Consider the following 14,851-nt stretch of genomic DNA (forward strand, 5'->3'; position numbering starts at 1 on the left):
CTGCCCCTGGCATTTCTTCTGGAGTTGTTGAGCAGCAAATCCCATATTAACTGTTCTTTCGCCCCTTCTGAAGCTACACTGGCTCTCAGGTAAACAACCTTCTTCCAGATGTAGGATCAGCCTATTAAGGAGGACTCTGGCAAGAATCTTGCCAGCATGACTAAGAGAGAGACTCTACTGTAATAGTCACAGGGCGATCTATTCCTTTTACCTTTATAGAGATGTAAAGTAGAGGCATTCTTGAACTCCTGGAACATAACCTTCTCTAGCTGTATAATCCAGAAAACTTCAGTCAGCTTTTGTGTGAGTAGTGGATTCCCCAACTATAAATCTCAGCTGGAATAGAATTGGCACCAGGTGCTTTGCCATAGGTTTGGAGCCTAATGGCATTCAAAACCTCTTTCAGTTGGGAACTTCAATTAGGGAGTGATTAATTTCAACCTTAGTTAAAGTCAGCCTTGACTGTGGCTTCAGTGTTGATTGATGATGGTCTGTTGAGAACACTATGGAAGTGTTCAGTTCATTTCTCTAAGATCACATCCTTATCACTAATAAGTGGGGGGTATAGACCTAGTAGTGGTATCCCTAGTCAAGGAGTATGCACTCTTTTAAGTTTTTTGGATATAATTCCATATTGCTTTGTAGAATGATTGGTTCAGTTCCAGAGGCCTGTCAATAATGCTGTAAGCACCTGTTTTTCCATAGTTCCTCAGTATTTGTCATTTATCCTCTTTGTCAATTTAGCCAATCTGATGAATTTCCTCCCCCTCCCCCATTTTAAAGATTAGGACACAGCACTAAAGAAAAATGATTTGACCAAGGTCACATGACTTAGTTTGTAGACCAGTTAGGATTTGAAATTAGGTCCTTGACCCAAAATTTTTTTCTCTTTCCACTGTTTCATACTCCTCACATTGATGACCTTTGAAATTAGATTCAATAGATTCAGTTTCACTTCTGACACATATTGACTAAATGTGTGACTTTTTGTTAGTTACTTAATCTCTCAGATCTTAAGATATATCTTAAGATATTTCTTAAGGCTGTTGCAGAGAAGGTGCCAGCCTGCCTTGGAAGAAGGAATTTCCTCAAATGGGAGTTGTTTCTTATACAAAGCAAAAGGGTGAAGAAAGTAATATAACTTATTTTGACTTATTTTCCCTTTTCAAAGGCATTATTAACAGTACAGAAATATAAACATAAAAGATGCCTTTTTTGTTGTAAGAAAATTAGTGATATGAATTGGTGAGCTTCTATCATTAATAAAAAATTAAGATGGTTTAGTTATACTTTTCTTGAAGTGCCCATATGCTTGGGTTCCAAACCCCATACATATTTTCATACCCCCAAATTTTGATCAGCTTAATTTGAAATTACTTTACATCATGTAACTTTAAAATTAATGCAATTGAAGTAGTGTTAAGAAGCATTGAGCTTGAGTAGCAGATTGGAGGTTTTTTAGTTATATTTTAATTTTTTTGTTAAATATTTTCCATTATCTTAAAATTTTTAGCATTTGTTTTTAAAACTTTTGAGTTCCAAATTCTCTCTTGCCCATTCCCTGACCATTGAGAAGACAAACAAAATATCAATTACATGTGAAATCATGCAGAACATAATTTCATATTACACGTATTGCAAAAAAGCAAAACAAAAAGATAATGAAAAATATATACTTCCATCTTCACTTGATTCATCAATTCTCTTTGAAAATGGTTAGCATTTTTCATTATGAGGCTTTTCAGATTTTCATGGATCATCGTATTGATCAAAGTAGCTAAGTCATTTACAATTGATCATCTTTACAAAACTTCTCTTATACTGTGTACATTATACTTTGCTTCTGTTCGCTTCACTTTGCAATAGTTCATATAGGTCTTCCCAGGTTTTTTTTTTTTTTTTTTTTTTTTAAACCATCCCCTCTCATTAATTTTTTTAGCACAATAGTATTCCATTACAATCATATTCCACAACTGGTTCAGTCATTCCCCAGTTGATGGGCATTCTTTCAATTTCCAATTCTTTGGAACTACAAGAAATAGCTGCTACAAATTTTTTTTTTTTTTTTAATAAATATATCATTTCCCCTTTTCTTTGATCTCTTAGTAGACCAGGTTTTGAGTCTTAGCATTAACACTGACACCAGCTTGAAGTCCTGAGCAAGTGTTGAGCTCTCTGAGTCTTTTTCTCTCATCTGTGAAGCAGGTGAAATTTAACTGTACTTTCCTCACAACATTATTGAAAACCTTAAAATGTGTATAAATAAGAGCTGTTATTTGAGTCAGTTAACCAAAAAATCACTACTACTACAATCCTTTTTCTAGCAAAATAATTTTGTATTTCAACTGTTTTCCTATAGCCATAGTGGATGGGGGAGAGAAACTTTTTTTTTAAAACTTCCTCCATCCTTTTCCCCCATTAGAAAGCTTGTATATATAAAATCAATAAAATAATTTGGATCCACTTATCAAAAGACATCTGAGAACTTTCTCCCAGGAGGATTAGCTGTAGGCATTGATAATGTATGCTTTCATAAGGTTTGATGGAAGTGTTGGTAACAGTTGTAAAGAATTTGTAAGATGTTATGTGAAGGAGGGAATTAACTTGTTCCTCTTAGTTCTGGGGTACAGAAGAAGGACCAAAGAAGTTAGAATAAGTTAGATTTCTCCTTTAAAATCATGGAAAACTATAATTGCAACAAGACTGGAATGACTTGCCATTTGAGATAATGAGTTTTTTAATAATGGAATTTTTTGAGTAGATGCTAGTATGAATAGGTTCTACTGGATGACCTCAGAAGTTTCTTCTGATGCTAAGATTCTGATTCTTTTGTGTTTATTGTATAAGTATTCAAATAGTTTTCTATTCAGAAATGACAGTTTTATTTACTATGACCTGTTAGATAGATAGGTAGCATAACATGGTGGCCAGAGCCCACCGTGGAGTCACGACTAAATTCTAGTTGTGTCTGGCACATCCATGGAGTAAATCATTTGCCCTCTTAATGTCCCAAATAATTCTCTAAGACTTAAGTTATAGGTACTAATCTTCTTGGTATAGGGAATTTCTGTAACAGGAGTTCTTTACAATTATAATCCTTACACTTTACTAAGAGACAGTCAAATCTTGATAATTAAATAGGTATTTTGTGTGTAACTATTAAGGTTTTTAATTCAACAGAATTTGTTGTATATAACATTGGTTCTCAAAGTGTAGTCCAGAGCACCTGGGGGAGGGGGGAAGGGAAGATGTCTTTGAAATCCTTTCAGAGGATCTACAAATTCAAAATTAGTTTTTATTTCTAATGTGGTAAATATCTATAAATGTACTTCACGTAAACAAAAATTCTTTGGACAAATCTTCAATAATTTTTAATAGTAGAAAGATACTGAGAACAAAAATTTGAGAATCACTGATATATAATGCTATAAAATGGGGTTAACTGGGCTGTTAACTATTTATAATGTTGAATTGGACATTATCAGTTGAATTGAGATTTTATGTGAATGTTTATGCTTGTAACTACTTAGAATAGGATGATTGTGTAATGTGAATAATATTTTGTGTATTTGAAAAATAAAAATGCCATTATTAAAAATAAAGAGATAGGAGTCATTTTATTGGAATTAATTCTTGTGGAATTGAACAGATATTGACTGACCAAAGTTTTGAAAACAGAGCCTCATTCAAAATGCCAGCTATCATTATTTATTAATATTATTAGGTGTCTCCTTGATGTCATTATGAATTTTCCTAAGCACTTCCTTGCAAGGTGCTGTACTAGCTGTGCAGAAATTAATTAACTGCATATACATCTTTAAAAGAGCTAGAAGCTGAGGTAAGTAAAACAATTTATATTTTGCTTTCCACCAGTTCCTGAAGGAAAGTAATTTATTGCTATCTCTATTTCATAGGTGATCAAACAAGCTCAGAGGTATCTTGTTCATGACAGGATGCACAGTTAAAAAGTTTAGATTTGGATTTAATCTGTACTGAATTTTGATCTTAAAACACAATTTTTGTGAATAGATTACTAATACTTTGTTTACGTAAATGTTTCTTTTTCCTAAAAGTTAAATATGTAATATTGTCAAAATGCAAACATTTAAAGTAATATGAATTTTCTTTGGATTTATTTTTTACCAGTTACTCATTGAGTTATCTCCGAGATGTTGCTTTTTTTGGTGTGTGTGTGCCATCTACAATAAGAATAGTAATACATGCATCATTTTACAAGATTGTTGTGAGCTTAATTTAATGCTTTTACAAGGCTTTGAAACCTATAGATAAAAGGATAAAAATAACACCATGATGTGTATATTGCTTCTCAAACATCTCTTTTATAGTTTTGAACAGGACAATTTTTATAAGCTGTTCTTTGGCCATATTATTATAGGTTACAAGCATCATTTTCATATACCAAAAACAGAACATTATTAGTGTTGGTGTTTTTTTATTTTTTATTTTGTTTCCTTCCTTTGCAAGTCTATCAAAGTATCTGGTTGTTGTGTAGTAGTGTTAAGTATGAGGAAGACTAGTGGGTTCAGAGTAAGGGAACCTGAGAGTCAAGTCCCAGATCTACCTTTGTTTGAGTTTCTTCTCTTTCCCAAGCCTCCCTCTGGGGCCTTGTCTCTGAATTGGGTGTTTTTTTTAACTCTTGGGCTGTTGGGGATTTACATGTGTAGGTAATGTTCACATGGATGTTTATAGCTTAAGTTGGTCTTCTCATTTGCTCATCTTCTATGTCCTTTCATTATACTCTTCTGATCATTTGCTAGGTTTAGATTCTGAGAGGCAAAACAAATAGTCCATCTATCCAGGAAATAACAATGATTGCCAGGATTTTGTTATTGTCTCTGTACCCAAAGATTTAAGCTACATCTTCATTTCCTAGTTGTATATGTTACTTGGATGAAGTGGAATTAATGACCTGGTATTAAATGACCAGCCTGCCCTATTGGGACTAACCTTGTCTACCCCTGTACATTTTTTTCAAGAATATCCCAAAACTTGTTAGGCATTAATGAAAATAATGATGATGGTGAAAATAATGACAACTGGTGTTAATAGAGCAAATTAAAGTATGCACTATACTTAACATGTTCACTTTTCATACAGATGGGGGATCCTTGGCAAAGAAAACATGGTCCATGAATATGGTCATGAAGAGTCAGACACACAACTGAATAGCAACAGATTATTTATATATTTTCATGAGAATCTTCCAGATGAGGAAGATGATCCAGGGCCTTATTCAAAATAAGTAGACTCTTAAAAGGATTGCCATTATCATTCAGGAATGAAGCAGTGCATAAACTTTGGTTCAAAAATAAAAAATTTTGCCCTAGGGCATGTGAAATAGGTAGTTGTCTTGTTGATTCCTTTTATTGCTTTAGGATTTTCTGAGTAATGTATAAGAACAAGTTTTATTTTGCAAGACGCAGAAGCATTCTTTCCAAGTAGAAGAAGAATTATTTTTTTGAAGTTTTATGCCCTGACATAGTTTTTTACTCTACCATGATGTAGCTTTGCTATGGCATTCTTGGATAAAATAGGCTGGTTTTGTTTATATTAAAAATTTGGTCCTATAATTAGGAACCTTCATCTATATTTTTTGCAGGAATTTAGGGAATTTCTTTCTTGCTTCAATATATTCACTAGCAGCCTCTCTTGATACGTACACATTACAAAATTATGCAAACCAACTGGATACATTACATTTAAATCTTCAAAGAGGCTTCCAGCCATGGCTTGGAGTGTCATCAAGCTTAAAGAAATATTCTTTTGAGCCTGGTTTTCTATCCACATAGTTAATAGTTTCTCCATCTCTAGAATAGCACTTTCTCTTTGTTTTGACAGATAAGTTAATTTCATGTTCCCACTGCTTTTTGTATGTTCTTTTATCTAGGTAGCAACCCTCTGTTATGGCATTGGTAATCGAATCTACAAGCTAAAGTTCATGTGCTATCCCTGACAATTTTTGTACTCCTTATTTTCTAATTATTTTCATTTTCATTTCCAAGTTTATTGACTTGTGCTTAGGAGATAGTTCACTTTTCTTCTTGAGTACACATTTGCTGTCAGCCATTGTGAAAATATAAGGATCTCTATTGAATACTGGGAGAGACACAATGTCACTCACTTAGAAATTGATATAGAGATACTTCCTAGCTTCTCAAGACAATTTATGTTGTGTATCTTATATAACATCTTACTATATCTTATCATATAACATCAGCTTTGTGTAAAGAATTTTTGTCATATTTTTGGAATGCAGATTTCTTTCAGAATTCTTAACATAAAAAGTCAAGTTTGCATAATGTGAATTTACATAAATCAAGATTTGTCTGTATTGTTCATTTTTTTAATCTCTCAATTACATCCAGATTTTAATAAACATCTATTGTGTACTAAGTCTTAACCCTGGTCTCTAGGTATAGAAAAATGGGGCACAAGAGGTATATGACCCCCAAATGACTCTGATATCACAGGAGTCTTTAGAGTCCTTCAGTTGTTGAGTTATGTCCTTTGTAGAGATTTAGGGGGAGAACAAAAATAAGAAGTGATCCAGGAGAGCATGTCCACATTGATGAAGCTGTGGATTTATAAAGTTGTTACTGGTTATGCTATTATCAGTAAAATAAAAATGTTATTGTTCAGGAAAAAAGGATTCCTTCAGATACCAGTACTTTGTTTTTAAAGATTTGGTAGAAATCTTTTTTATGGAAAATCTATTTTTTAGCTTTGGTAAATGGTATACTAATTGAGTACATTTTCTTGATGTCTCAATATTATCATGAATAATATTAATGATCTAAATAATTTAAATGAGGCATTTATATTATGCTTTAAGTTTTATGGAGCACTTTATATGAAATATCTCATTTGCTCTTCATAGAGACCTTGTAAGGTAAGGTGTTATTATTATGTTCATTTTACAAATGAAGACAAGGAATCTGTGAAGGGTTAAGTTAGGATGTTTCTTTCTTTTTTTTTTTTTTTTAATAACTTTTTATTGACAGAACCTATGCCAGGGTAGTTTTTTACAACATTATCCCTTGCACTCACTTCTGTTCCGATTTTTCCCCTCCCTCCCTCCGCCCTCTCCCCAAAGATGGCAAGCCATCCTATACATGTTAAATAGATTGCAGTGGATCTTGGATATAATATATGTGTGCAGAACCGAACAGTTTTCATGTTGCTCATGGAGAATTGGATTTAGAAGGTATAAATAACCCGGGAAGAAGAACAAAAATGCAAGCAGTTTACATTCATTTCCTAGTGTTCTTTCTTTGGGTGTAGCTGCTTCTGTCCATCCTTGATCAATTGAAACTCGGTTGGATCTTGTCTTTGTTGATGAAATCCACTTCCATCAGAATACATCCTCATACAGTATCGCTGTTGAGAGGTATATAATGATTTCCTGGTTCTGCTTATTTCACTCAGGATCAGTTCATGTAAGTCTCGCCAATCCTCTCTGTATTCGTCCTGTTGGTCATTTCTTACAGAACAATAATATTAGGATGTTTCTGAGGCAAAATTTAAACTCAGGTTTTCTTGACTCCAGATTCAATTCTCTGTTTACTCCACTCTATCCCATCTGTAATGGGATGACTAGACCTCAGCATTGTTTGGTAGTTTTCTTCAGTACTTTAAAAATGTGAGTATTTGCCGTTATTTAGCAGATATTTTTACATGTAGAAAAATGTATCCCTCTACTAAATGGCTTCACTTTTATGGATTATTGTCATTAGTACTTTTTTAATGTTGACATTGAAAGATCCTGTTGATTTGGTTAGAGTTGTTTGCTCTGGTACCACATCCTCTCAGGTTCCTGCCTACTTGTTTTTCTTTCTCCTCTTTGTTTTCTGTGGGTTTGCTTCATAGACACTTTGTAGTTTGACCTGCTTTCTATCTCTTTTCCTTACTTTTGTGCAGTCCTTCTCTTTTCCTTTCTTGCTTCCCTTGCTTCTTAGCTGTAGTTCAGAAAAGCCTTGGATTTTGAAATTGACCAATAAGATTGTGTTCATCATTTGGGGCTTTTTTCCCCCCTTACTGTTCCAAATTGTGGCTGTTTCAGAGGATTGGTTTATCACATATGATAATTGGATAAACTGAGATGTTATCAAGTTAGTCATTTGGACAATTGTCATATTAGACTGTGGGATGAATGAATGAATGAAAAAGCATTTATTTAGCATTTACAGTGTGCCAAGTTAAATGCTAAGGATACAAATTCAAAAGCAAAACTAATCTTTGTCTTTTAGGAGCTTGTATTCTAGCTAAGGGAAGATTCTAATAAGGGAAGATAACACATGTAAGGAAATTGTGGCAAGAGATGCATACTTTGATTTGGAAAGTTACTGAAATAGTAACGTGTTTGAAAACCCTTCTTGTATCTTTGCAAGGAAAAACCCTAAATGGGTTCATGGAGATTCAGACATAGCTGAAAGAACTGAACAATAAAAATGTGTGATGGGGGGTAGGTCAGCCCACCTTCTCCATTACTCATAACAGTGTTGATTTGATTATAGGCCTAGAATTGGAAAAAAGGAGTAAGATGTATAGGAGTTGTGGCTGATGAGGGTGCGTAGGCTTCTGCAAGGTGGCTGGGGAAAGCATGGGGAGTATAATGAAAGGAAACATGACTGTATCTTAGGTATTTCAAGCCATACTAACTTAGCAGTTGGGGGGATGGGGCAGGACAATGAGGGCCTAGACTGTACTAGTAGAATGAAAAAAAAATGAAAAAAAAAAAAAAACGGTTCAGTTCTTCAAGGCTTTCTAAGACTAAGTGTCTTGAGACAATCTAATATTTGGTTCTTTCAGTTATTAGCAAAATGGGCCTGAGCAAGTTTGTTTACCATTAAGCCTGTAAGATCTGGTTACTAAAATTTTGTCCCTTGTACCTTATGGAGATATTGTGAAGAAGATGCTATAGAAATGGAAGCTGCTATTTTTAAGAACCGAAGACTTCTGGTTGAAAGCGTCACTCTCTTGAAGCAACTGAGCTAACGCTGGTTAACTTTGTTAGTCATTTAACTGGGAACATGTCTTTTTTATACACTTTTATTCCTTTGAGGGGGAAAATGATGAGGCTATTATCAACACAGGCTGGTTTTAATATATGATGGATCCAACCAAACAAATTTTTTTTTTTTTTTTTTACTTTTGGAGACTTCAGAAAGTCATCAGAATAGCAGAGGGAGAGAAGAAACAGAATTGAACAGGAGCCTGGGCCATTCTTTTATCTGTACTTTTATGTTCTGCCAAGAAAAACAAATTTTAGAATAAAAACACAGCAATCATTAAAGGTTTGGTTTTCCTTGATGATTTTTTCTTTTATACATGGATGTTTGATTATAGTTTAATACACTAGAATTCTATTTGAGAATTTATCCATATCCAACTAACCAGATGCTCTATTTGTAGGTATGTATTTGACTTTGAGCTGTTACAAATTAGATAGAATATAAACTGGGAAAATATATTCACATTGTGAAAGTTATTAAAGTACACTTTCAGGACATTTACTGAGTTAAGATTTTTGTATCCTTGGTAGACAAATTTCTAGAAGTTATTCAATATTTCCTTATTTAATATGTAGAATTTTAATGTTCTTTGTTCTTAAAATACTAGGGAATAAATACAAATGTATGGATTGCAAATATACTGCCTTTTCTTATGTCTCATATGTAAAGATGATATATATTTGGATTGACAGAAGGAAGTATTGATTCCGGTCAGTGAGGTTGTATTAAATTTAGTTCAGGAACATAGGTTGGTAATATTTTGCAATTAAGTGGTCCTGCTTTTAATGTTAATGATTAAGCATGCTAATGATAAAATAAATGTATACACTAATTGAAATTTTTATATGATATTGTTGTTCAATCATTTCAGTCATGTCCAATTCTTTGTAGCCGCATTTGGATTTTCTTGGCAAAGATATTGAAGTGATTTGCTGTTTCCTTTTCCAATTTATTTTACAGATGAGGAAACTGAGGCAAATAGGGTTTAGTGACTTGCTCAGGATCACCATCTCTTGTTCTGTGAGAGAAAACAATTTATTCTTACCAAATATGCATTTGTTGTCAATTGATTTAGGGGCAGCTAAGTGGCGCAGTGGATAGAGCACCAGCTCTAAAATCAGGGGGACCCAAGTTCAAATTTAGTCTCAGACACATTGCTTCCTAGCTGTGTGAACCTGGGCAAGTCACTTGACCCCAATTGCCTCAGCAAAAAAACAAACTCACCACCACCACCAACATTAACAAAACAACAATTGTTGATTTGTAAGCTGAGTTATGCCTTCAGTTTTAAGAAATATATTTTGATTCACACACAAGCTCTGCCTTCTGAATTCTGATGTTTCATGGATCTATTATAAAGTCACAAAATGTATGCTAGCTTTTTCATTTGAATATTTCTTGATTTTACAGTCAGGTGGTCAGTTTTGATCGAACATTTTTTTAAAAAATTGAAGTTGATTCTTAGCTGAGCCAAGTTTTCCTCAATGTTTATAGAATGATGGTAAATAATTTGATTGATTTGAATAATTATATTATTTTGCAGATGGTTACTTGACTTATTAAAATTTTTTTATTGCAAATTGGGTTCAGTCTCATTTGAAACCTATTACTAACTTAGGTGGCATTAAATGCTCTTCTGGTCTCTTTTGGAAGACTTGGAGACCTGGGTGACTCTGGGGGCCTAGGGTTTGGATGCGTTCTTATGGGTTCTAAGCTTTCCTTGGAAGGGGAAAGGGCAAAATTGACTTCATATTGGGGATGGGGCAGGGCTGTAGAGTTGGATTTCATAGTCAGCTGCTGGTGCAGCAGACTCTATGGATAGACTGTGATGTCCAAATCCCATTTCATGATCACCCATAGTTTCCGCTGATTCTGTTGATCTCATTGTCCCCAAAGAGTCAATGTCAGGAGTTTGAGGCAGTCCAGTGGCTAGGGAGTCATCAGCATCTATTGGGCTGACTTTGGCAAGGGATTCTTTAGTTATATTTCTTAAACAAGGACAAGTCAGTAGCTAATATGACAGAACAAAAAAAATGCTAAATTTTGGAGGATTTATGGGAATACTGGGATGCCACTGTACTGTTGGTAAAGTGTAAACTGATACAACCATTCTGGAGAACAATTTAGAACTGTGCCTAAAAGACAGTCAAATTGTGCATACCCTTTGATCCACCAATATTAAAGAGATCAAAAAAGGGGAAAAGAACCTATTTGCATAGAAATATTTACAGCAGTCCTTTTTGTAGTGGCTAAGAATTGAAAATTGAGAGAATGATGATCAGTTGGGGAACAGCTAAACAAGCTGCTGTAGTATATGATTGTGATGGAATAATATATGGTTTCAGAAAAACCTGGAAAGAGTATGTGAACTGATTCAAAGTGAAGTGAGTAGAACCAGGAGAATACTGTAAACAGTAACAACAATATTATATGATGGTCATCAACTAACTGTGAATGTTTTATATATCCAGCAATCCAGTGATCCAAGATAATCTAAAAGGACTTGTGACAAAAATTTATATCTCCCTCCAGAGAAAGAACTAATGGCATCTGAATATAGACCAAAGCATGCTGTTTTTCATTCTTTTTTTTTTTTTTTTTTTTTTTTTTGGGTAGGGGCATTTCAAGTTTTTTTCCACAAAATGATTAATATGGAAATGTTTTACATGATTGCATGTATATAACTGTATCAGATTGCTTATTATCTCAGGAGGGAGTAGGGGAGAGAATGAGGAGCTTCAAAATAAAAAAAAAAAAATAACCAAGTATTAAAAATTGTTTTTACATGTAACTGGGGAAAATATTTTTTAAAAAGACCAAATCAAATGATGAGTGTTTTTTGTCGGTATTACAAAACAGGAAAAATATAGTGATCTTTATTTTGCTTACTTTGTATGTCAACTCAGTCAGAGGTGTGTGTGTGTGTGTGTGTGTGTGTGTGTGTGTGTAAACTTTATGCAAATCTTTTTGGTTTTGTACTATAAGCTTACTTTATATTAAAATGTATAACTTTACCTGTTTTCCTGTTTGTTCGGTATGTCCATTAGCAGAAGCTGATCCCTTCGTAATCACCGGCAGCTGTGGCAACCTTTGCTTATTAGCAGTTGCTTAAATAATAAAGTTAAGAGAAAACTTGTGAAAGAAGTCTGCCTCCAGTGGGTGGTAGTGTTTTTACTTCTTTTCTTACAGTAAATTCATATGAACTTATACACTAATTTCTCTGCCCCATAGTTGGAACACATTTGTCACTAATATCCTGAACAGGTAGAGAATGAAGACCTTGGAGACAAACACAAAAGACAGATGCACACATATACATACACTTCACCTAAAGACCTTTGGGAATAGGAAAATGACTAGCAAATTAAGTATTTAGGAAGCTATTTACATTTCTCTTGTGGAAAAATAATTATGAGTTTAATACCTTACCCCTTTATTACAGATATTATTATTATCACATTGACCCTACATTTCTACTATGTGATAAATTTAAACATTTTTGGAAATTAAAATATCTATTTACTCCAGGGCACTAATGGCTTTAATGAAGACAGAACATTATTGAAATATGATGATTTTATATATAATTTAATAGTTGTGACAAGTGTAAATAGGTTCCAGCTAAGTGGATTTTCTGAATTTTAACCTGCATTGTACCATTCGTGAAAAAAGATAAGGTAATGGGTGAGAAAGAGAAACATGTTATGGTTTGTTTTTGTAATCTTCAAAATGACTGGATTTGCTTATAAGGTATATTAAGAATAATTGATCTGATAATAGCTTACTGCACAGTGAATACACTTGATTACTGTATTCTTCCCATTAAAAGTACAAAAATAGAACATAATTTCTCTCCTTCTTGGTTTCTGTAGAGCAGGTTGTTGCCTTGGATGCCCAAAATATTGTAGCTGTTTCATGTGGAGAAGCTCATACACTCGCTCTCAACGATAAGGGCCAGGTGTATGCTTGGGGACTTGATACCGATGGACAGCTGGGTCTGCCAGGGACAGAAGAGTATATAAGAGTGCCCAGGTAACAAAGGGGACCATTTTTATTTTAATAGTTATTTAAAAAAATTGAAAATGATCATTTGTGAAAATTATTTTCGAGATCTTATTAAGCATTCTGCCAGCATCCTGTTCTTTGCAGAAATGAGTTATCTTAAAAACATTTTTCCCTCATTGTGAATTTGGAATAAGGCCACTTGATGAGCTCTCTCATTTCATGTATGGCCTAATGGTCCTGAAATGTCATGCTAGTTTACTTTATTCACCTCTTCCCCCAAATAGATCTTACCTTGAATTAAATTTTTAAAAATTTAAAAAATCAGAATGCTTATTTGTAGAAGTTATTTTTACTAAAATTTGTAAAATAGATCTGCTTAAACATCTTAATTTTCTCTTATAGGAATGCTTCTCTACTGCTATAATTTTACATAGATTTTAGATCTATGATTTTTAGATAAGAAATTACCATTGGCTAAATTTTAAAAATGTGTGAATTTGTAAGCCTTTGTAATTCCCTTTTGATGGCTAAAAGTAGTAAGGTACAAAAAGTCTTGCTCTTAATTTTAAAAATTGTTTTACTTCTTATCCTGGTGATAGATACAGAAGCAAACAAATAAGCTTGCCTTGCCAACCTAATTTTAGACTTATTTCAATTAACAGTTTGAAATAACTTTTTTCTGTTTTTATGCTTTCATTGATGCTGATGTATGGATTAAAAAGTAAGGTTGAATTGAGATTTATTCACAGGATCAGGGAAATGAGAGCGCATAGAGTCTGAGCTTTAGAGTTGGCAGGGATTTCATAGGCCATGGAATCCTATCATCTGATTTTACAGATGAGGAAAGTGGCCCAGAGAGATTAAATGACTTGCTCAAAATGGATATAAAGCAGAATTTGGATTCAGGTTCTTTGACTGCATAATTAGATTTTATTTTCTGCTGTTTCATGCAGCCTCCTAATGAATTTGTATCAGGGTGAAATCTTTTATTTTTTAAAGTTATTTAAACTCAACTTGTTCCTTCTAAAATCACATTATGTTCCTATATATGTTCAGAGATTATTTAAGGTGGAAGTATGAATTTAATTAATTCTTAAGAACAATTGAGAAAATATTTGTAAAAGTGCTTAGCATAGTGCCTATCACATAGTAGGCTCCTTAGAAGTATTTATTCCCTTCTCCTTCCCTTTCCATTACCCACATTTTACAGATGGGGAAGCTGAGGCTAAGAGAGGTCAACCTATCTAGGGTCACACAGCAAGTAAGTATTTGATGCTGGTTTTGAACTCAGATCTTCCTGATTCTAGGCCCAACACTCTCTCCATTGTGCCATCTAGCTGCCTAACTCTGCTTAAACTAGCCCCCTATTCTTACAGAAGATAACCTTGATTTTAAAATCTAAAGAACAAAAAAAGATGTAACTTCTACTGTTTTTGAAGACATTTTAACCAGTTGGTGAGTGATAGCATTGAGCCTAGAATCCAGGTCTCCTACCTCAAAGTCAGTACTCTGTCCACCTGTCTAATCCTTCTTTTCCTTCCTTTACTCTTTCCTGAAAGTTTTACTTGACAAGGCTTTTGTTAAGGTACTTGCCCAAGGTCACACAGGTAGGAAGTGTTCAGTGTCTGAGGTTGGATTTGAACTTGGGTCTTCCTGACTTTAGGACTGGTGCTCTATCCACTGCACCACCTAACTGCCCTCTCTAGCTCAATATTTTCAAAGTGATTTGTGGCAGCATTTTTAGTGGCTGTTCTTCAGCTCCTCTTTTCCTTTTCTTTTTCTTTCATCTTTACATCCTCTTCTGAATCGTACCT

At 33.9% G+C, this 14,851-nt stretch overlaps 1 protein-coding gene across 4 annotated transcripts in view; it reads left to right on the forward strand.

Moving 5' to 3' along the window:
• Nucleotides 1–14,851, forward strand: part of HERC4 (HECT and RLD domain containing E3 ubiquitin protein ligase 4) — an 85,179-nt gene that overhangs the window by 16,920 nt on the left and 53,408 nt on the right. For all 4 annotated transcript variants that reach the window (XR_004232591.1, XM_031956885.1, XM_031956886.1 and 1 more), the window contains exon 3: nt 12,905–13,064. Coding sequence is in view for 3 of the 4 variants with exons in the window: in XM_031956885.1 (XP_031812745.1) it covers nt 12,905–13,064 (160 nt within the window). In the remaining variant the exon portion in view is untranslated. The remainder of the gene's footprint in view (nt 1–12,904; nt 13,065–14,851) is intronic.

Source organism: Sarcophilus harrisii, chromosome 2 (assembly GCF_902635505.1).
Source record: "Sarcophilus harrisii chromosome 2, mSarHar1.11, whole genome shotgun sequence".
NCBI classification, from domain to species: Eukaryota; Metazoa; Chordata; class Mammalia; order Dasyuromorphia; family Dasyuridae; genus Sarcophilus; species Sarcophilus harrisii.